Source organism: Ursus americanus, chromosome 20 (assembly GCF_024610735.1).
Source record: "Ursus americanus isolate L20-20 chromosome 20, mUrsAme1.1.p, whole genome shotgun sequence".
Classification (NCBI taxonomy): domain Eukaryota; kingdom Metazoa; phylum Chordata; class Mammalia; order Carnivora; family Ursidae; genus Ursus; species Ursus americanus.
In genome coordinates, this window is record NC_142146.1 from 45,300,908 (window position 1) to 45,324,167 (window position 23,260).

Sequence of the window (23,260 nt, forward strand, 5' to 3'; positions counted from 1 at the left end):
GGAAACAGCTATGCGCGGTTTCCCCGCCTGAGAAGACGTGTAGGGGCCGGGTTTGGCCCTCGTGAACTCTGACCCAAGCGCGTGGGTTTCTCTTTCCGGGACAAGATGGCGCCGTCCACGCCGCTCCTGACAGGTAAGTCCTGAACGAGCAGGGGACTGTTTTTCAGAGCAGTTTCTTTTTGTGTCTTTGCTCTTGGGGATAACTCGAGAAACACTGGTGTCTGATCCACCTTTCCTTGTGGGCTGTAGAAGAGCTAGAGAGCCTTTTGCGTTTCTTGGTGTAGCGTGGCAATCGGAAGTGAGGCCCCCGCCTCTGGGCTTCAGCATTCCCCTCCCTTTTGGCCCATCCATCATTCCTCCCCGTCGCTTCAAGTTCCACTGGAATTGAGGAAGGAAAATAAGATCGGAAAGTGCTAGTTGAATTTGTTGCCCCGGGTGTACAACACTGGTTTTATACGAACCCTTATCTGGTGACAGACCTTGTTGACAGTGAGAAATCGTTTATCTCTTTAATAAGGGACAAACATAAACAAATGACTAAGTCCCTAGAATGAGCACACACATAAAATACACCCGAACTTAAGTAATACCCAATTCTGCGCTGCTTGCTTTAATGAGATTTGTAGGACCGGATAGAGAGAGTAGAGCTGTGGTAGTGTAAATTTAAAGTGATAAAAGTGTGCTCTGGGGTTGTAGCAGTGAGCAATATAGAAGAGATCTAGCAACGTTTGATGTTGAAATGATTATGAGCATTTTCGAATTTGAACATGAGAGGATTCCTGAGATTTTGAAGAGGAGGCAGAGTTTATAATTTTGGAAAAGATAATTAACTTAGTCTTGGACTGTGCCTGGGAAGACTGGACCACGGTAGTGCTTGGGATTCTCATATGAGTATCAAATAAAGAGAGGGAAGTTGGGAGAGAAAAGAATAGAGGCTTTTTTAAAGTCATGGATAGCTTGCACGGAAGGGAAAAAGTCATTAACAGAAAGGTTGTCTACTTTTGAGGAAGGGGGTTATGTCCCCTGAGACTTGAAAGGAACCTTAAAAAACTTTTGCACTTTTTCCCATTCTACATTTTAAGATCTTTATTATTAAACACCACATCCACTCATATCAATCTGGCTACTGCAGTTCCTTCATCAGATATTTATCAAATACTGAGATAATTTGTTAGATGATTATGGCAGGCAGATACTGTTTAAAAGGCATAATTACATAATTAAATGAATTTTTTTCTTTAGCTTCATGAAGATAACTAGTATGTTATTCACAGTTTTGGAATGCTTATTTGAACTCTAATAAAAAATAGTACATTAAACTTATCTGATAAATTTTCTCTCCTTTAAAAATCCTTACAGGGTCTTCTCAGTGCTAACAGGGTAAATTCCATCCTGTTTAGCATAGCATATGGAACCCTTCATAATCCTTGAAGAGCTCTTTGCATTTCCTTGTCTGCCACCGTATTTTGTGCTTCATCAATATTGAACTGCTTATAAAACCCTCAAAAAATCTACCTCTTCAGTCTAGGACTATCCTGTTCCTCTTAATTTGGCTTACTTCTTTTCATCTTTTAAAATTCATTTCAAACATCATTGCTTTTTGAAGTTTTTCTTCACTCTTCCCAGATGATCAGTCAGTCCCAGGCTATTTTTGTACCTCATATATATTTGAATTTTTTTTTTCCACATAGGTTAATTATCTGATTGTTTAGATGCTTTTCTGCCTTGCTTGACTGTGAACTCCTTGGTGGCAGGGGCAAAGTTTTACTCATCCCTATCTTCTCAGTACCAGGTACAGGCATGGTAAACAATAGACACTCTAGATGTTTGATGGAGGAATAAAATAATGAAGGATAATCACTTCATTTATAGTCAGATTAATTAAGAATGACAATTTTCTTACAATGCTTAAAATCAAGGACTTTGTAAGAGCTTAAAGGTGAGATAGTCATTCTTTTCCTCATATTCTCATATTCATAGAGGCCCAGAGAGATTCACGTTGCAAATTAGCAGAATCAGGATTGTATTTAGTCATTCAAATCCATGGTCCATTTTTCTTTTACTTGAACACACTGGTTAATTTTTTAAACGTTGTTAGTATAGATATTTCAGCCAGTAATAGATTCTTTTACCTCCAAAATCTTTTTTTTAAACTTAAACTCATGGGATTTTGGAGTTTAAATTAATTTGGACAGTAAATTTTGTTAGTTACAACTTTTAATTGGAAATGACAAAAAGCCCAAGCACGCCTGGGTAGCTCAATCCCTTGAGCACCCGACTCGATTTCAGCTCAGGTCATGGTCTTGGGGTCCTGAGATTAAGCCTCTCACTGTGGGCTCTGCACTCTGGGGGGGGGGCGGTCTGCTTGGGATTCTTTCCATCTTTCTCTCCCTCTGCCCCTCCGGGTTGCATGTGTGCGCTCTTTCTCTAAAATAAATAAATAAATATTTAAAACAAAATTCATTCTCAGGCTAACATTCTCCATATTTACATTTAACCAGCTCAGCAGCCCCAAAGGAAAGCACATTTTTTGCGAGTCTCAATGCTGGTTGACTTTGGCTCAGCTGGATCTTGCTCATCTTTGAATCAGTCAATTTTTAATCGAATCACCAGGACTAAATTATATTCTCACCCTTGGATAGTTTCCCCTGGAAAATTAGAGTCTTCTAAAAGGTGGGTCCTGGATGCCAGGCATATAAAACAGTGGCCCTTACGTGAAACCCATATTTCTAATCAGCTTATTATGTGAAACCCGTATTTCTAATCTGGTTGAGGCCACTGAGATAATTTTTTCAAAATGGAGTTATTGTCCTACATTGATAGGTACTGCACATTCAGTCACTTCTAATTAAAATAAATTCCTCATTAGAAAGTCATATGTAGAAAAATTGTTTTCGTTATTGAACTTTTGAATCCGTACTTATTTTTGCTTTTATTAACTTGTAATATAGTTTATGTTCTGTTATGAATCTGATTTTATGTGTCGTCTTCTTTTTTTTTTTTTTTAAAGATTTTATTTATTTATTTGACAGATAGAGACAGTCAGCGAGAGAGGGAACACAAGCAGGGGGAGTGGGAGAGGAAGAAGCAGGCTCATAGTGGAGGAGCCTGATGTGGGGCTCGATCCCAGAACGCCAGGATCACGCCCTGAGCCGAAGGCAGACGCTTAACCGCTGTGCCACCCAGGCGCCCCTGATTTTATGTGTCTTCTAATACACTTTGTATATCCATTTATTCTTGTATAAGTTACTCAAACTGATTAAATCTAGTAAAGTATCTTAGTGTTCCAAAATGTCTTACAGCACTTTTTCATAGTTATGCTTCTGTGTAAGAACGTATGAAATAAAATATTTGCTTTAAATAGTGATTTATATGTACAAACAAGACTGTAGTGACTCAATATGATTTTTATGATGAATTCAATTGATAATTAGTTCCCCTAAAATAGACATATCTGGCATAAAGAATAAAACCAACAGTTTCACCAGTTTTAAAGTAGCTGTGGTTTGTACTTTTGTTTCATGGACTTTATTTTTACCTTAGTACAAAATCTTGATCTATTCAATTTTTTATTTTAATGAAACACTTTTGTTCGGTGTTCCCAAGCAAATCCGTTCTTGAGAAATGTTGAAAAACTCTTTTCCAGAGGCACCTGGGTGGCTCAGTCGGTTAAGCGTCTGCCTTCAGCTAGGTCATGATCTCAGGGTCCTGGGATCGAGCCCCACATCGGGCTCCCTGCTCAGTGGGCAGTCTCCTTTTCCCTCTCACTGTCCCTCTGTGTGTCTCTCTCAAATAAATAAAATCTTTAAAAAAAAAAAAAAGGAAAAAGAAGAAAAACTTTTCCCCAAACTTTTGATTGGTTTAATTTCTTGCCATATTGTGAACAAACATTATTAAAAATGATGGTCTTTTAAAAAGCCTTATATATTGATATAACTTAAGACTTATAAGAAGTTGCAAAAACAATAAAGGGAGTTCTCATGTACCCTTCACCTAGGTTTCTCCAATGATAATATATAACCATAGTACATTATTAATACCAGCAAATCGGTGCTTGTACAGTAGTATGTACTAAACTATAATCCCTATTTGGATTTCACCAGTTTGTGTGTGTATATGGTACTAAGAAATTTGATCACTTATGTAGATTCATGTAACCACCACTGTCAGAATATAGAACTGCTCCATCATCACAAAGAAGACGCTACCCTGGGGCGCCTGGGTGGCTCATCCAGTTAAGCGTCCGACTCTTGATTTCGGCTCAGGTCATGATCTCAGGGTGGTGAAGTCAAGCCCCGTGTCAGGCTCTGCCCTGGATGTGGAACCTACTTAAGGTTCTCTCTCTGCACCACCACCTCCCCCACTGGACACATGCTCTTTCTCTCTAGAAAAAGAAGAAAAAGATGCTCTCCTTTTATAGTCAGACCCTCTTTCCACCTCTAACCATGGGCATCCACTGATCTGTCCTCAGTAATTTTGTCATTTCAAGAGTGTTATATAAATGGAATCAGAATGTACAACTTTCGGATTTTTGTTTTAAAACTGTTCTTTAGGGGCGCCTGGGTGGCACAGCGGTTAAGCGTCTGCCTTTGGCTCAGGGCGTGATCCCAGCGTTATAGGATCGAGCCCCACATCAGGCTCTTCTGCTATGAGCCTGCTTCTTCCTCTCCCACTCCCCCTGCTTGTGTTCCCTCTCTCGCTGGCTGTCTCTCTCTCTGTCCAATAAATAAATAAAATCTTTAAAATAAAAAATAAATAAATAAAACTGTTCTTTATTTAGAATGTGAACATGTGCATGTTGAAAAGCAGTTGATCAATTTGACTGAAGATTTTTCTTCTCCAGAAACACATTAAAACGAGGAAGTGAAAACCACATGAGACTGATTGCTACTTGAGTGACACTCAAGAGTGACACTTTTCACACTGACTTTTCTGTCAAGTGTTGCCTTTTAAGATTTTGAGTTAACAATCTGTATGAAAGAGTGTGGGTTAAGTAGTTTTTGTTCCTCACTCCTGTTCTGTCTTAGTCCATTCAGGCTCCAGTAACAAAAATATCATAGAGTAGGTGGCTTAAACACCATTTATTTCCCATACTTCTGCAGTCTGGGAAAGTCTGCTCCACGGTGCTGGCAGATGCGGTGTCTCCTGAGAGTCCACTACCTGGTTCACAGACAGCCCATGTCTGCTGTGTCCTCATAGGGCGGAGGGGCAAGGAAGCTTCCTGGAGTCTCTTTGATACGGGTGCTAATCCCATTCCTGAGGGCTCTGCTGCCCTAATCTAATTACTCTCAAAGGCCTATCTCCAAATACCACCACATTAGGGATTAAGTTTCAACATTTGAATGAGGAGGGTGATAAACAGTCTATAGTAGATCCTTTGGAGTTTTCCACCTGTCTTAGTTTGGTAAGTAGGTACGAAATAGAAATTTTAGAGAAGGAAAACCTTGTACTGGTTGCCCTGAATAGTCTGAAAGTTCCCACTGTTGTGGTCAGAAGGCTGCCTTCATGGGTTCTGCAGTATAGCTACCACTTTAGTCCAGTCGACCCTTGGACAAATGTGTTTGAACTGTGCAGGTCCACTTACACATTTCTTTTAAATACAGTACAACACTGTAAATTTATTTCCCTTACGATTTTCTTAATAACACTTTCTTTTCTGTAGATTATTCAATTGTAGGAATATAATAAATAATACATACACAAATATGTGTTAATTGACCATTTATGTTATCAGTAAGGCTTCTGGTCAGCTGTAGGCTATTAGTAGTTAAATATTTGGGGGAGTCAGGTTATTCATGCATTTTCGGTTGCACAGGATTCAGCACCCCTAACCCCTGTGTTGTTCAAGGGTCAGCTGTATAATGTACAAACACTTTGAATTTCACCCCAAGTAAACATTGTGGTTGGTGATAACAGCAAAGTGAACAAATATGGAGGACCAAGGTCACTAGTTACAAGTTCATGAGAGCACGAGAAGCTGAGATGAGGTCGATAAAGCTTGTTTTTTCTTTTTTGCCAGTCACTTCAGGCATATGTTCTCAGGGCCAGCAGTTAAGGCAACAGAACATGGTTTGGTTGCATCATCATATGGCACATTTTCTAATTACACAGCAGCTTCATTGGGGCTTCACTGACAATATGCTGTTTTATTTTCCTAGGCCTTTATGTAAATAAGAGAGCCCTTACTGTGTTAAATTTGCAATAGCATCTTGTGGGAGGCACCTCATTAGGCTGACACAATTTTACGTAACCTAGTAATAATGTGTAATCTGGTAACTAAACTCCCTGGTTTGGTAAATTCACTTTTTATTGATCCCTCAAATAAATGTTTGTTAAAACCATTATTATAGTATTAAGAAAAGAATGGCCTGTTTTCTTCTAAATGCTAATGTGTCGTACATGATACTACAGCAATTGATTTGGTGACGAGAAATAGCACTATTTTGCCTGTGCAGTAAGAGAATTTTGATGCTAAATGATGAGAATTATAGTTCATAGTTTTAAAATGTTTTAGGAAACATTTTCTGGCACAAAATGTATTTGAATGTCATTAGAGATTTTTTAAATAGGTAACTTCAGTGTTTCAGTCAAGGCATAGCAATAGCCTGAGCTCCTTTGAAATTATTGTCTTGAGTGCAGTTATGGATTCATTTTTTTTAAATCCCTAATGCCTAGCACATAGAGCTGTGCAGGGACCAGATCATATAGTGCCTTGTAAGCCGTGTATTGTTAGGAGTTTAGATCTTGACGTATGCAGAACACTTTGCTAGGCTTCATTCTATTCAAGGCCAAATGACCTGTAACAGTTCGACAATTCGGCCTAGTGCTCTGCATGTGAGGAAACATGGTATCAACTTGCGTACTTGTGGATATTTAACAAGAAACTCACTATTTAGTGACATGTTTATTTATCTTATGTCCCTCCACTAGAATGGAAGCTCCATGAGGTTATAGGTTTTTGTCTTATTCATCAGTGCTGCTTTTCCTTAATAACTTTCTAACCTCAAATTACTTACTTTGGGACTGTAAGTTATATTACTTTCAATATCTGAAAATTGAGCTAGTTAATTCTCAGGTAGAAAATCAGTGTTAATGAGAAGGGAAGTGGAGGCAAGAGTGACCGCTATTTACCAGTTTTGCTTCTTTCTCAGTAAAGAATGGAAGATTTGTGAACAGCTGGCAGAAACGGAAGCAGATAGAATTAAACCATGAACCTCAGTATAAGTTTTTCTTCTATTCAGAGCTTAAACTGTTGCTGCTAGCAAGAATTGTAGCTGATAAAATAGTAACTTATCACCAAGTTCTGCCAGTTTTATCTCCTAAATATTCAACACTCATTCACCATTTCCACTGCTCCCCACCAGTCCAAGTTTCCATACTCTCTTATGGGACCACTGCAAAACTGTCTTGAATAGTCTTATCCACTCTTACTCTCTTCCAGTTTATTCTCTGCACTGGACCAGATTGACCTTTTCAAAATGCAAATCTGGTTCTGGAAATTCACTTAAAACCCTTTTGAAGTTTCCCACCTTAGGCTTACAGACCAGTGTTGCCTAACTTAGGCCACAGGATCTTGCTTGGTCTGAGCCCTGTTTGCTTCTCCAGCTCCAGTTACTTCCATAAAGGCCTTCTTCACATTCCTCTGATGCTCTGTCGTCTCTCTTGCCATGGAGTTTTTGCACTTGTTCCTGTTCTCTTTGCTCGTTAACTGCTATCCATCCTCCCGATCTCTGCACACAAATCCTGTATTCAAGGACACTTTCCCTGATCTTCCATTTTTAGATCAAAACTCCTCTTATTTGCTGGATTAGCCCCATAGATCTTTACTTTGTAGCACTAAGCACACTTAACAGAATTCCATGTATTTGACTAATTATGTGATTAATGAGGTCAGGGACAGGGCTGATTTTCTTCCCTATTGTATCTCTGGTACTCAGAAGAGGGTCTGGGAGGTAGTTTTTATTTTTTACTCAGTAAACATTTTTCAGATGAACAAATCAATTTCTTTGATTCAGCTTTAGAAGCTTCTGACTCAGCCACTTAAAAATATGTAATTAATGTGGAGCGCCTGGGTGGCTCAGTTATTAAATGTCTGCCTTCAGCTCAGGTCATGATCCCAGGGTCCTGGGATTGAGCCCCGCATCAGGCTCCCTGCTCAGTGAGGAGCCTGCTTCTTCCTCTCCCTCTGCCTGCTGCTCCCCCTGTTTGTGCTCACTTGCTCTGTCAAATAAATAAATAATCTCTTTTAAAAATAAAAATATATAATTAATTCTGTTGATGTTTTTGCTTAATCTTGAACTCTGTTCCCACTTTACTTTTTAGGATATTACTGTTACTGGGAACTTAGTAAGTGAATGTGTCTCATCCCACTTGTTCTCTTAGTTTGAGAAATTGTAAATATATTAATAATGCCTTACATTTTTTAAGAACTTTGAATATATTCTGTATTTTTATGGTTTTTTTTTTTTTTTTTTGTATAAAGCACACAGCCACCCTGTTTTCTAATATTTCCTCTTCTTCCAGGTTGCAGACTGCCAACTTTTTATTGTAGCTTTACATGGCAGAAAGAAAGCTAGCTAGCTCTCTGGGGCTCTTAGAAGGGCACTAATCCCATTCATGAGGTCTCTACTCATGATCAAATTGCTTCCAAAAGGCCCCAGTTCCAAATACCATCATCACATTGGGATTAGGGTTTCAACATGAGAACTTGATGGGGGGGGGGATAAACATACATTTTACCTATTGATTTCTCAGTAGTTGCATGATTTCATGCAATAGGGTTAAGAAAAATGTACCCTTTTTTAAAATTAATTAGTTTTTTGGAAAATGTACCCTTTTAAGGCTAACATTCTATAGTTCTATGAAATGTTTAATAATTTCATTGATACTTTGAATTTTTTTTTTTAAGATTGTATTTCTTTATTTGAGAGAGAGAGAGTGAGAGAGTACCTGAGCTGGGGGGAGAAGCCGCCTCCCCAGTGAGCAGGGAGCCCGATGCGGGACTTGATCCCAGGATCCCTGGATCAGGACCTGAACTGAAGGCAGACGCTTAACCAACTGAGCCACCCAGGCACCCCTAAAAGCTTTTTGTTTTTTAAAATATTTGTGATTACTGAGTATTTGTTAACAAACTAATGGTGGTTCTTTCCATTTTGTTTCTGTAGTCCGAGGATCAGAAGGACTGTACATGGTAAATGGACCACCACATTTTACAGAAAGTGCTTTGTTTCCAAGGTATGGTTTATATTGTTGACTGATGTTATAGGGAACTATATGATACATCCTAAATTGTTTTTGTTATTGTTATATTCTGAACAAAAAAGGAAGAACAGATAGGCTGGTTTCTTGGGGTGTGTTATATAATATTAACAGAAGATGGAACGAATGCATATTCTTTATCAAGAAAAATGATCGATCTTTAGATTTGAAAATAATAGCTTCAGCATGTTTAAAAGAAAAAATGTAGACATTAGTATATTTGAGTTCAAGCCTTTAGCTCGATTGTGATCTTTAAACACCGTTCTTTACTAACAGGAACTAGTTCCTTGCAGAAGCAACTGACTTTAGGTCTAGAACAGAAGACATACAGATTGAGCTAGAGACATCTTGGGCCAAAAAGCAAGGAAACTATAAAAGACAAACAGGACTTTGTTAAAGGGTCATAGGAGTCAACTTTAGGGGGTTCACACTAACTTAAGATGAGACATTTTGAGCATTGGGAAGAATCATGACTGAACGAATTAAGACATTCAAGTATATAAACACTCTCCCCAAAATTCCTCTCTCTCCAAATCTTATTGGTCAGCATTGGAGGTTGATGGGGTCCTCATTCGTTACTTTGAAAACTGATAAATCAAGAGAAGGAGTCAAGCATTTATTTTGCCTTTCCTGTACAAATAGTTTTTCAGAGTAAACAAATTATTGATGAGGAAATCTTATTTATAGGAGAATTCCAGTTAATACAAAAGGAATGATGGGATTAGATAATCATTGTAATCTTAAAGAAATCATGTATCAGTGGTTCTCAGACTTTAACATGCATCAGAATCATCTGAAGAGCTTGGTAAAACACAGATTGCTGCTCCTTCCCCAGATTTTCTGATTCATTGGATCTGGGGTGGGCCCAAGAATAGGAATTTTTAACAAGTTTTCCAGTAATGCCAAAGCTGCAAGTCTGGGGACCCTACTTTGAGAACTACTGATCTGGGCAAATGATCATCAGAAGATGCTGAAATTGTTAGATGAACCATCGATGGGGAACTGTATAATAAGGCTGACATCACCTGAATCTATTGCCCAATTTTTTTACTAGACCCAGTTCTCTAGAACCATGATACAGGAAGTATAGGCCCGAGAACAGCTGTATTGGCTTCACCTTGAGCCAGTGCAGAAATACAACATCGCAGTCCCTGATTCAGCTTAGTGAATCAGAACCTGTGTTTTAGCCAGATCCTCTGGTGATTTGTATGCATGTTGATATTTGAAAAGCACTGCTCTAGTAAACAAGTCTGTTTTAGAGCTTTTATGCTGCATGCCCTTCACTGGGGTGTATAATCCCAAGGCAGCAGGAATGGGGGGGGGGGGGACGAAGAGAAGGGAATAAGTCAAGGAAGACGTGAAAGCAAATATACTGTGAGGTGCACTGAGGTGACCACAGATTCACAAAATATAGCCAGGCTGCTTGGTCATGCAAAATGTCTCTGGAGAGGCTATAAGGAACCACTGTGCCCGAGAACATTCAGTTGTGGAGAGGAAGCGTAAGAAATGTTATCTGCAGCCGGAGCTGCTTTTGGTCTATTCAGGTCGAATTTGAGTGTCGGAACTCCTCTTCCTGCTACTGCAATAGGCATAGCGGAAGCCATGCTAAAATGTGGCCCTCACTCCTAGAGAGTCTGAGACAGCCAGTGGTGTTAGGAGATGAGGTGGCCAGGTCTCTTCATTGAATAACTGATGCCTGGAAGCAGGAAAGGTAAGGTGAGTCTGAGCAGGCACGTACGTAATGAGTCCAGCACAGTCTCAGCATCACTAAGAGTAGAACAAGGAGACGGTACGTGTCTCCTGGTGGGTAGTAATGGGAACTACATGATACTTAACTTCTATGCAGGTTGAAATAAAAAACAACCTGATTCTAGTCAAGCTTTTAGATGAGTGGTTCTCAAATTTGGCTGCACGCTAGAGTGACATGGGGATTTTTTAAAAACCTGGATATCCAAGGACTGGGTATTAAACGAAATAAGGTGCAGCACAAGTGTAGGATGGAGGACCTCTTGGTCATAGTTGTTCATGTGAGAAGAGGACAAAAAATAATGTTTCAGTAACCACATGCTGAGTATAAGCTACCGTTATTATGTGATTGCAGAAACACAAATGTCATCTTTAGGTGAATTAATACTGTAAAGATAGTATCCAGTTTAAGGGGGATGTACTGGTCAGTTCTCAGTGCTTGTTATTTAATAATTTAAATGGTTATTAGCTATGAAGTTCTGGTTTTCTGTGACTACACATATGGACAGCCTATGTGTGCCCACATACACATTTCTGTTTGTGTTCCTTATCACTGGGAGTTGTACTCCTAGTAGCCATCTCCAGCTAAGAGATACAGCACTTAGAGTTTTGATCATTGGATAGAATATTGCTAAGAAGTCTGATTTCCTAGGTCTATTTTTATAGAGAGTCTTGTATCCACACTTACTGTTGTTATACTTCCTGTCTCTATACATCAGAAATTGATGGAAGATCTTTGTCCTTCAAATCCAGGGACACTTCATGGCTACTTGAGGATATTCTGTCCATAGTTATGTTGGTATGCAGGTGATCTGGGGCATTCTTCACGAAGTCTCCCTATTGAAATCCTTCAGCCCTCTCAAGATTAGGGCTGACAGCTAGTGACTTCCACGTTCGCTTACATTTTTGAGTTCTCACGCAAACTAGTTATTCACCCAAAAGGGCTCTGTTTTCTTCTTAAGATTGATCTGTTGATGTAACATCAATTTCCACCTTACTTTACAGTGGTTGTTGGCACTGCATTTTAAGAGATAAGGCATTTGGTAGACTAAAGCATTTTGGAATTACTTAAGTTTATGTAGGTTCATAATCATTAAATTAGTAGTAAAATTGTAAATTTTTAACCATTTTTTTTTGAAAAGTAGTAATGCTTATTAAACTTTTTTTCTTGTCATTTTCAGGGAATCTGGGAAAAATTGCAAAGTCTATACCTTTAGTAAGGATGGCACCTTGTTTGCCTGGGGCAACGGAGAAAAGTTAGTGTTTCTTTATATAACATATTTTATGTGTGTATCATCAGTATAAAACAAGTGGCATTATTTGAATAATATGTGTTGGGTGTCATTAATAAAGTCTGTCTTTTGGGGCGCCTGGGTGGCACAGCGGTTAAGCGTCTGCCTTTGGCTCAGGGCGTGATCCCGGCATTATGGGATCGAGCCCCACATCAGGCTCCTCCGCTATGAGCCTGCTTCTTCCTCTCCCACTCCCCCTGCTTGTGTTCCCTCTCTCGCTGGCTGTCTCTATCTCTGTCAAATAAATAAATAAAAATCTTTAAAAAATAAAAAATAAAGTCCGTCTTTTAATGTCGTGGTGTAGTTAGGTATTATCTCCAGTGCAACTCCCATAGAACTCTGAAGTGACTAGCTTCTGTTTATGTGCCATGACTTGACTTACCTAGTTTCTTAGGATTAAAAAGTAATATATGAAAAGGGGCAATTAATTTAATGCTGGAGAAGCTGAGAAGTTGTTTTAAGTAGTGCTCTACATGATCGGTTAGGGTTTCTTAAGTTCTGCACTAACACTTAGAGAATAACTCTTCGTTTGTTTACCTTAGACTTAGATACTTATATCTGTGCTATTAAATTAGTAACAACTGTCTACAGTTATTTCTGAGTTTTTTAATGTATAAAAATATGTCATTTAAGTATTTTATAAATTATTCTAAAGTATATTAGTATAGTCTATTATATAATCAGATTACAATACCGGTTTTGCAGGAAAAACGTATTCTGATTAAATACTCATAATTTCACTAAGAAAATCACTCTTTGAATTTTTCCATAGTCACTACAACATTTCAGTTCAAAGAACCAGGAAAATGCCTAAATATTTGTTGCTTGATTTTTTTTTTTTTTACATCTTTTTCTATGTTCTCTCTCTCTTTTTTAAGATTTTATTTATTTGCCACAGAGAGAGAGAGAAGGTGTACAAATGGGGGGAGCGACAGGCAGAGGGAGAAGCAGGGTCCCCGCTGAGCAGGGAACCCAATGCGGGACTTGATCCCAGGACCCTGGGACCATGACCTGAGCTGAAGACAGACGCTCAACTGACTGAGTCACCCAGGCATCCCTGTTACTTGATTTAAAGTTATTTTTATTGTTGTTTTTAACCAGGTTTTTTAAAATGGAGAAAATGTATGCATTAGTATGAAAAGTACATTTTAAATGTTGTTTGTTACACAGTGGTGATGGATTCTGAAGTCAGGTTGGATTAAACACATGATTTTTTAAAAATTAATGCTAAAAAGATAGTGTTGAATTAGATGATTCACTTATTTTTTTAGATGATTGACTTTTTATGACTATGGGTAGCTGGTAGAATTAGTTTTTGTAATTAAAAATGTTAGTCACTTTATTATTTTTTTAAGTTATTGAATCCAACCAGTATACTACTATTCATAAATTATTAAGAATATAATCATATTGGAGGTGCCTGGGTGGATCAGTCAGTTGAGCATTCGGCTCTTGATTTTGGCTCAAGTCATGATCTCAGGGTCCTGGACTCGAGCCAAGTGTTGGGGGCTGCGTGTGATGTGGAGTCATCTTGTCCCTCTCCCTCTGCTCCCCCCTCCCGCTCACATTCTCTCTCTCAAATGAATGAATACAATCTTAAAAAAAAAAAGAATATAATCATATTGGGTCTCATCCACAATATTAACAGACAGTCTTAGTCCCAAAGAATGTACTCTCAAATTTTCTTATTTTTGGTGTAACCTATTGTCGGTTTTGAGTTTTATCTTTTAAAATCTATATTTTAGTTTATACTGTGAGTAATGAGTTAATAGAAATTTACTCTCTAAAGGGGCATACCATACTTCCTTTCATTGTCTATTATCTTTTTGAGGTATTCCTTATTCTACTAGCTTAGAGTTGGTTGAATAAATCTGTTTTCACCTTCACAATTATTAATTATTTTATATATTTCATAACCCCACTTGGCTTTCTATTGGATTCAACTCTGAACCCTTTTAATATGTGCCATTTGTTGTGTCCATCTTTTTAATAGATATTTTCTATCCCTGTTTCTAGCATTTATTTCCTTAAAGTGCTGTGGCCACAACAACAGATAATGTTCCTGGGGGCAAGAGAAACAGATGTAGTGTATTGATTGTGGTCTGCTGAGGTCGTAGTTAATTAATCAGAAACTATAACTGATTTTTCCTTAAATATGTGGAGTTTTTCAGTGTAAATAAATACTCTTTATTAAACTAAGAATAAGTATTAAAGGCTATCAACAGCAACAAAAAGTTTCATGTAATTTTAAAATACGTAATTTATATAATTTGTGAAGAATCCTCTGTGTGTGTGTGTGTGTGTGTGTGTGTGTGTGTGTGTTTAAACAGTATGCAGTAATTGTTCATTCTTACCAATTTCTGCTTATCCTAAACCAGTGGCACAAACTTGAGTAGAACAAAGTAACTTTAGGGGCGCCTGGGTGGCTCAGTCATTAAGTGTCTGCCTTGGGCTCAGAGCGTGATCCTGGCGTTATGGGATCGAGCCCCACATCAGGCTCCTCTGCTGGGAGCCTGCTTCTTCCTCTCCCACTCCCCCTGCTTGTGTTCCCTGTCTCTCTGGCTGTCTCTCTCTCTGTCAAATGAATAAATAAAATCTTAAAAAAAAAAAAAAAAGAACAAAGTAACTTTAAGCAATTTCTAAAGTAAGATGGAGTGCCATTTTTTTTTCTTACCCCAAAGAGTACATAAGATAAGTCAAGCCAAACTGGTTTTAAAACTTGACTTTGGCATTTTCAGTAGTATGATCTTGGACAAATCATCAAATCATTTATTTCTCTAAGCCTCACTTTTACCATTTGTAAAATGGAGATGATAATACCTATCTTACAAGTCTCTTGTAAGGATTAAATGAGAAAATGTACATAAAGTGGTTAGACCAGAACATGGTTCATAAGAAGTATCCAAAAAGGGAACTGCTTTTATTATACAATTATTATAATTTTTATCATTACCATATCATAATTCTTAGTCTTATCTTTTGGAGATTGCTTCCGAGATTTTAATAGACATCAAAAGTCTCCTTGATGATTTCACAGCTGCTACAACTTCCATTTAGTCAAATTAAAAAAAATACTTTTGGTTTAGCACCTCTGTTTTCCCTTGGTTTGACACACCTCAGGTTATCTGTAGGTTAGCTCTGTGCCCACTTAAAGGCCTGTTGTTTTCTTTTCAGCCAAAAATGGAATCATCTATTATATCCTTCTACTAAGTCTGTATTTCCCAATACCAACCTTACATAGGGACATTTTGGTAAAATGTACACTTGGTTTTTGTTGTTATTAAGGTGTTTTTTGGATATTTTCTAGCATTAACTGAAAATTTATTTTTATGAAAATGACCACCTTATAGCGATCTGTATTTGAAAAGAGGCATGAATGTTTTGGATAGTGCTGTTATTTTAAAACAATATTTCATTGCTGAAGTAATTTCTTTTGAAACCAGAATAAATGTTATCAATGTCACTAACAAGGGACTGCTGCACTCCTTCGACCTCCCAAAGGCAGTTTGCCTTGAGTTCTCGCCAAAAAACACTATCCTGGCAACGTGGCAGCCTTACACTAGTAAGTATTTTCCAATTGTAAAAATATTGACAGGACCAATTTGATTCAGTGGGAAAAAAAGAGAGGGTTTATAACCTTATAAGAGAGTAATTAATCATTAGATAGTAAATAGTGTTTGTGAATATCTCTACTGAGCAATGAATCTTGTATTGCCCCAATATAATGTACTTTAAGTAATTTCAGGTTAGTGAAAAGATCCATCGTGAGATAGAGAAAAAGAAAAAGCTCAAGTGAATAACCACTGGATGGAGAAGATCTCAAAAATTAAGGATAATAATGACCCTTAAATGAAAAACCTTTCCAATAATCATTGTCAATGAAAGAGGAAGTACAATAGACACAACATGTAAGAAATGTGTATGGTGTGACAAAGAGTAGGAAATTGTCATTTTTTAACACATTTAAAAAAGATAAGATAGTATGTTACATGAGCATTTTATATGGCTGTGCTTCATAGATGAATAATAATGTAGAACTGGTATAGGGACTTTTTAAACATGTTTTAGTAATGTGGGCATTGTTAAGTATATAATAGTCCATTGTTGGGTTAATAAACCTCTAGGTTTATTCTTCCAAGAGACATAGACTTGAGTGAATCTTCATTTCTAAGAAAATAAAAGGGAAATTGAGAATCTCGAGTAGTTTATGAAGCTTTGTGTGTTTGTGTGTGTGACTTACAGACACAAGATTTCATAAGAGAATTTAATCCATTTACCTGCAAACCATGTCAAACTTAATAATCAAGTCTCTTAAGTATTCTTAAAATCTATAGTAATTAACTCATTTCAGAAATGCTGAACTTTTGGGGTGCCTGGGTGGCTCAGTCGGTTATACGTCTGCCTTTGGCTCAGGTCATGATCCCTGGATCGAGCCCCGTGTCGGGCTCCCTGCTCACTAGGGAGCCTGCTTCTCCCTCTCCCTCTTACTTATGGTCTCTCTCTATCAAATAAATAAATAAAATGTTAAAACACACACACACACACAAAACTGAACTTTTGCTTAAACAGCTGTCATGTTGTCATGGCTTTAGGAGTGGATGATTAAATCCATAATTAAAGCTAAAAGGGAAAGTTGATTTACAGCAACTCTTTTACTTGATTTTTATAATCTTACTCAAAGTTCTAAGAATGAATTCTTTTTACTAGTGTTAAGAGACAATTAGTGCGAAAAAAAATTTTGTTTTTATTTTAGCTTCTAAAGATGGCACAGCTGGGATACCCAACTTACAACTGTATGATGTGAAAACTGGTACATGTTTGAAGTCTTTCATCCAGAAAAAAATGCAAAATTGGTAAATAAATGCTTTAAAACACTAATTATTTACAAGCTATTTTAAATATCTTCATTATATAATATTTTTTCTCAGGTACTAATATAGGAAATTATTTGTCAGACCAAAATCTTGATCTTTAGGGATTTTGTATGTGGGAACGTAATAGAGGAAAAACTTGATCTTTCTTTTGCTTAGTATTTGAGTGAAAAAGAATGATATCTTTCTACTACAAATGCTGTTAGGATCTGACTTGACATCATATTTATAAGTGTTTTTCCTTAAATAGTAAGCAATATCACAAACTTCAGTGTATTAACGTGTGAAGTTACACCTATCTAAATTTTGTTTATATTCTTTCTTTTCAACATAGGTGTCCATCTTGGTCGGAAGATGAAAGTATCTGTGCCCGAAATGTTAACAACGAAGTTCACTTCTTTGAAAACAACAATTTTAGTATGGAAAGATAGATGAAATAAGTTTATTATTTACTATAAATGTGTATAGTTTTATTGCCTTATATGGCATCATAGGGTTCTCCTAAATACTGTTAATATTTTAGTAATTGCTATTAATTCATTTGAATAACTTTTCTAAGCCTAAGTGCTAACTAAAGAAATTCTATAACAAAGATTTTCTTTTATAATAAACTTTTATTATCTAATAATTGCTATAAAATTAAGACATTTGTATACCTCTTTCTGAGTTTAGTTGTTGAAATTCTGTGATACAAAATTTTTAAATGTTTTATTATTTAGTATTTGAAACATAAAAGTAGACACCTAGTCCCAGTAACCTTCAACCCATTGCCAGTCCTACCTCATCCATACATCTCTCTATCTAACATCTTTCTTACTCTGCTAAAGCAAATGCTAGACATGGCATCATTTTCCCTATAAATATCTCATTATGTGTCTTTGAAGATTAGGGCTCTTCAATTTTTTAAAACTTAGCCACAATACCATTATCACATTATAAAATATCTGGTCAGTGTTCAAATTCTAATAATACAACTGTTACAAAATTTTTTTTTTAAAGATTTTATTTATTCATTTGAGAGAGAGAGAGACAGCCAGCGAGAGAGGGAACACAAGCAGGGGGAGTGGGAGAGGAAGAAGCAGGCTCCCAGAAGAAGAGCCTGATGTGGGGCTCGATCCCAGAACTCTGGGATCACGCCCTGAGCTGAAGGCAGATGCTTAACGACTGAGCCACCCAGGCGCCCCTGTTACAAATTTTTTTTAAACTTGGGCTCCTATCCTATAGTTTAACGTGTTCATCTGTCCCCTAAATAGCTACTTGGATCTAGAACTGGTTAGCTTCAGATTCTTTTTTTGGGGAGATGAGGGCAAGTCTGCCTTATAAGCGGTGCTCAATTCTTTTATCAAGACCATAACATCTTATGGTCTTTAATTTTGTGGGATTAGCTGACATTAATGTTCAGTGCCTAGATCCATTATTTCATTAGTGGTTGCAAATGGGTGATTTTCCAAGTCTCCCCACCTCCTCTATCACTTATAAACTGTATTACTTCTATAAAGAGAAATTCCCACAGCTACTACTCGGTTACCGAGTGGTACCATTTATATAAAAAAGAGCACTGTTCTCTTAAAATCAATCAGTGGGAGTTAGATGTACAGTCCCGTTACTTACCCAAGGTCACCCGCTAGTAAGTGACTAGGTAGGAATTCAAGTGTAGGTCTGTGTTCCCACTCCACATTTTTTCCACTATGCTGCCTTACCTACATGAGACTTCCAATGAGTAGTATCAGTATGTAATTACATTAATCTTCTATAATGCATTCAGGTTTGATCATGTTCCTATTAGCTTCTCTCTTCCATCTAACACTATTTGCTTTTTTCAGACACAATTGCAAATAAATTGCATTTGCAAAAAATTAATGATTTTGTGTTATCACCTGGACCCCAACCATACAAGGTAATTTCTATGTTTTTGTTCATGTGGAATGTTATTAAATTAAACCTTTTCCTGGTTCTTAGAGACTGTCAAAACAAGTCCATCTTGGTTTATATGCCTCAGAAAACTAAGTAATGATTTATACGTGTGTATTTCAGGTGGCTGTCTATGTTCCAGGAAGTAAGGGTGCGCCCTCATTTGTTAGATTGTATCAGTACCCCAATTTTGATGGACCTCATGCAGCTTTAGCTAATAAAAGTTTCTTTAAAGCTGATAAGGTTACAATGCTATGGAATAAAAAAGGTATGATAATTATATTTTATCTTATTTATCAAGTATTGAGACATATTCCTGTATGTTTAGAAAAAATGAATACTAGTGCTTATATAATGAAAATGTGCTCTGTTACATTTTAAAATATTTTTTCTTATCAGCATTAGTTTAATTTGTGTTTTAAAATCTAATCAAAGTTTTTATTGTTGTAGCTACTGCTGTGTTAGTAATAGCCAGTACAGATGTTGACAAGACAGGAGCGTCCTACTATGGGGAACAAACACTGCACTACATTGCAGCGAATGGAGAGAGTGCTGTCGTGCAATTGCGTGAGTATTCCGATAGTCTTCTTGTGATAAAACAATAAAACAATAAAAAGAATAAACAATAGAAAGAAGGCTATGCTATAAGGAGGATCACGTGATAAAACTCAACTATTTTAATAACCATTAAGGTAAAATTTCTCTTAATTAATAAACTTAAAATCATCCCCGGGCATAGATTATTTTGACAAAATCCAATTAATTTAGTTCTGGGGAGCTTGGTGAGTGAGGTAATTTCATTGTAGTAGTTCTTTGGGGACTTACTTATTATGACAGGAAGTTGGTCTAGTGAGTTTAGCACTGTATTCGGAACTGAGGAATGTTACCATTTCATCTTTTATTTTGATGAGCTAAATTACTTTAGAAAAATACAGTTCTAAAATTCTGTGGGATGTTAAACTCCCTGACTTTTCATTTTGAATTGAACATGTAAAAGTAAGATAAACTTCCTTATAAAAATACTATGTATTCCCTCTGAAGTCAGAAAGGGAACAAGGATGACTCCTCTTTTTACTATAATTTAACGTTCTCAAAGACCTAGTCAGTGTAACTGATCGAAAGAATAAATACACAATTTTGGAAGGAGAAAACAGAATCATCTGTGCATGTACATGAAATCACAGTATAAACAGCCACTTAAAAAACATAATGAAAGGAAAGATCCCATACAGACTAACAAAAGGCAAGAAATATATAGGACTAATGGGAAGAAAACTTTAAAACTTCTAAGGGATAAAATGTGACCTCTATTAAGAAGAGTTTTATAGGGACACCTGGGTGGCTCAGTCAGCTAAGTGTCTGCCTTTGGCCCGGGTCATGATCCCAGGTCCTGGGATCGAGCCCTGCTCAGCGGAGAGCCTCCTTCTCCCTCTCCCTGTGCCGCTCCCCCTGCTTGTGCTCTCTCTCTCTCTGTCAAATAAATAAATAAAATCTTTAAAAGAAAAAAAGAGTTTTATAAAGATGTCATTTCTCTCCAAATTAACCTAAAATTTAAAATGCCAGTAGGGTTTTTTTGAGCTAGATTAACTGGTTCTAAAGTTGGTGTTTCTTGCCTTTTTTTCTAATCTTTTTTTCTTTTTAATTTATTTGAGAGAGAGAGAGAATGAAGGAGCATGATCAGGGAAGGGGCAGAGGGAGAGGGAGAAGCAGACTTCCCGTTGAGCAAGGAGCCCAATACAGGGCTCAGTCCCAGGACCCTGAGATCACGATCTGAGCTGAAGTCAGATGCTTAACTGACTGAGCCACCCAGACACCCCAACCTTCTTTCCTAATCTTAAAAGTGAAAAAATATTTTCTAACAAGGCAGAATAACAAGGGAAAAGTGAATATATAAAATATAGATTTCTACATGGGGGGAAGAAAAGTCCATAAACTAAGCAAGTCAAAAAAAATGGAAAAGTTTTTTAGACAGACAAGGGATGAATATGAGAAAGGTGAATTTTGTTAATCTATCAAGTAAATCAGTAAAAGACCAATAACTGAACAGAAAAAGAAGCATGGGACAGTAAAAAATAGTCCACAGAAACAGAAACAAAATTATGTATAAATATATTAAAAGGTGCTTAGTTTATAGTAAAAAATAGAAGGAAGATAAGAGAACGGTTTTTCTCTTACATTAGCAGAGATAAAAATATGAAACTACACAGGGTGAGGGAGAGGGGAAAATACGTACTCTCAAGAACTGGTGGGGCGGGTGGCTCAGTCAGAGGAGCATGTGACTCTTAATCGTGGGTTGTGAGTTCAAACCCCACGTTAGGGGTAGAGATTGCTTAAAAAAAAAAGAATAATCTTAAATAAAAACCTTTTGATAGTATAAAATGGTACATCTTCTCTGGGTGGCATTTTGGTATTATCAAGTAAATGTACACACCTTTGAGCAATCAGGTTCACTCCTACAGCTGTGTTTGTGTGTACTTACAGTTGAGAATATACAGGAATACAGTACCACTGGAAGAGTGAGGCAGATCTTAATGTGCTTATATGGAAGAATCTCCAAGATAGAGTACCAAATGAAACAGCAGAGAACTTTAGTGTGAGTGTGTATGCGTGTTTAAGAGAGATGCTTGATTTCAATAAAAATACTCTGAAAGCATGTACAAGGAATTTAGTAGAGGGTTGCCTTTCTGTAGAGGGACTTATTTCGTGGAGTATCATTTCATGTAATTTGTATTTTTATTACTATGTGCCTATTTTACCTCTTCTAATGAAAACTAGTTTATTAGTAGGACTAATAATGTATGTTTCTGTGAGCCTACATTGCCAAAATGTTTAAAAGAAATAAAGATAAAGCATCAATCTCCATAGTATATCATATAAAAATATTTTAATTGTAACATATCTTGAAATTTTTGGATTTTTTTTACTGTTTGAGATGTTTATGAGTATTGTACAGTTATAACTTGGCAAATAAATATTGTATTCATGTAATGATTTATTGCTAATTTGGGTTTTATATTCTTTTTATAGCAAAAAATGGCCCCATTTATGATGTCGTTTGGAATTCTAGTTCTACTGAGTTTTGTGCTGTTTATGGTTTCATGCCTGCCAAAGCAACGATTTTCAACTTGAAATGCGATCCTGTGTTTGACTTTGGAACCGGTCCTCGGAATGCAGCCTACTATAGCCCACACGGACATATATTAGTACTAGCTGGATTTGGAAATCTGAGGGGACAAATGGAAGTGTGGGATGTTAAAAACTACAAACTTATTTCTAAACCAGTGGCCTCTGATTCTACCTATTTTGCTTGGTGCCCTGATGGTGAGCATATTTTAACAGCCACGTGTGCTCCCAGGTTACGTGTTAATAATGGGTACAAGATTTGGCATTATACTGGCTCTGTCTTGCACAAGTATGATGTGCCGTCAAATGGAGAATTATGGCAGGTTTCGTGGCAGCCATTTTTAGATGGAATATTTCCAGTAAAAACAATAATGTACCAAGCAGTTCGAAGTGATGTACCCAGTGAAGAACCTAAAGTTGCAACAGCTTACAGACCCCCAGCTTTACGAAATAAGCCAGTCACCAATTCCAAACTGGTAAGTAAAGTTATACTACTTTGGTGGGAAAAGATTTTTTCAGTGTGTGGAGTTCTTAAGACCTTTTTCTTATGCACGTTCTTGCATTACTTAGCACCTGATTAGAATATAAACTCTAGAGTAGAGTCATGGAGGACCTACTGCTGAAGACGGTGGACAGCTCCCATTGTCAAGTTGACAGAGTAGTCAATTTAGAACAGTTTACATTTTACATCTGTGGGAAAGGGAACAGAGTATGACATACCGGCTTTATAGAGATCATGTGCTCAAATTCAGATGCCTGTCAGGCTAGGCTGGTAGTGTAAGGCTTTGGTGCCTGGGAGAGAATGGTGAAAGGGAGAGACCATGCCCTCTCTAAAGGCCATAGCAACTGCACAGCAGCAGCCAATTGTTTCCATAGCAGATTTAGGCCCAGTTTGCCAAAATGTTTGATTTTTCAAGACAAAACAAGTCTGGATGCTTATGTAAAATTTCTCAATTTTTAAAACACTGTTGGTCAAACAAAACATATTTGTTTTCCTTAGGCTGTCAGTTCCCATCTGTATCATAAAGTTAGAACCAGAGCATTGGTCAGATTCTGATG

The 23,260-nt window shown here is 37.2% G+C and overlaps 1 protein-coding gene across 2 annotated transcripts in view; it reads left to right on the forward strand.

Moving 5' to 3' along the window:
- Nucleotides 1-2: 2 nt before the first annotated feature.
- EIF2A (eukaryotic translation initiation factor 2A) overlaps nt 3-23,260 on the forward strand; it is a 33,409-nt gene continuing 10,151 nt past the window's right edge. The window contains exons 1-10 of one of the 2 annotated variants that reach the window (XM_045812742.2): nt 3-133; nt 9,165-9,234; nt 12,186-12,260; nt 15,740-15,858; nt 17,050-17,149; nt 17,502-17,584; nt 18,991-19,064; nt 19,202-19,346; nt 19,529-19,645; nt 22,106-22,677. In XM_045812742.2, the coding sequence (XP_045668698.1) occupies nt 106-133; nt 9,165-9,234; nt 12,186-12,260; nt 15,740-15,858; nt 17,050-17,149; nt 17,502-17,584; nt 18,991-19,064; nt 19,202-19,346; nt 19,529-19,645; nt 22,106-22,677 (1,383 nt within the window). In that variant the 5' untranslated portion in view covers nt 3-105. The remainder of the gene's footprint in view (nt 134-9,164; nt 9,235-12,185; nt 12,261-15,739; nt 15,859-17,049; nt 17,150-17,501; nt 17,585-18,990; nt 19,065-19,201; nt 19,347-19,528; nt 19,646-22,105; nt 22,678-23,260) is intronic. The other variant, XM_045812748.2, reaches the window with a different exon arrangement.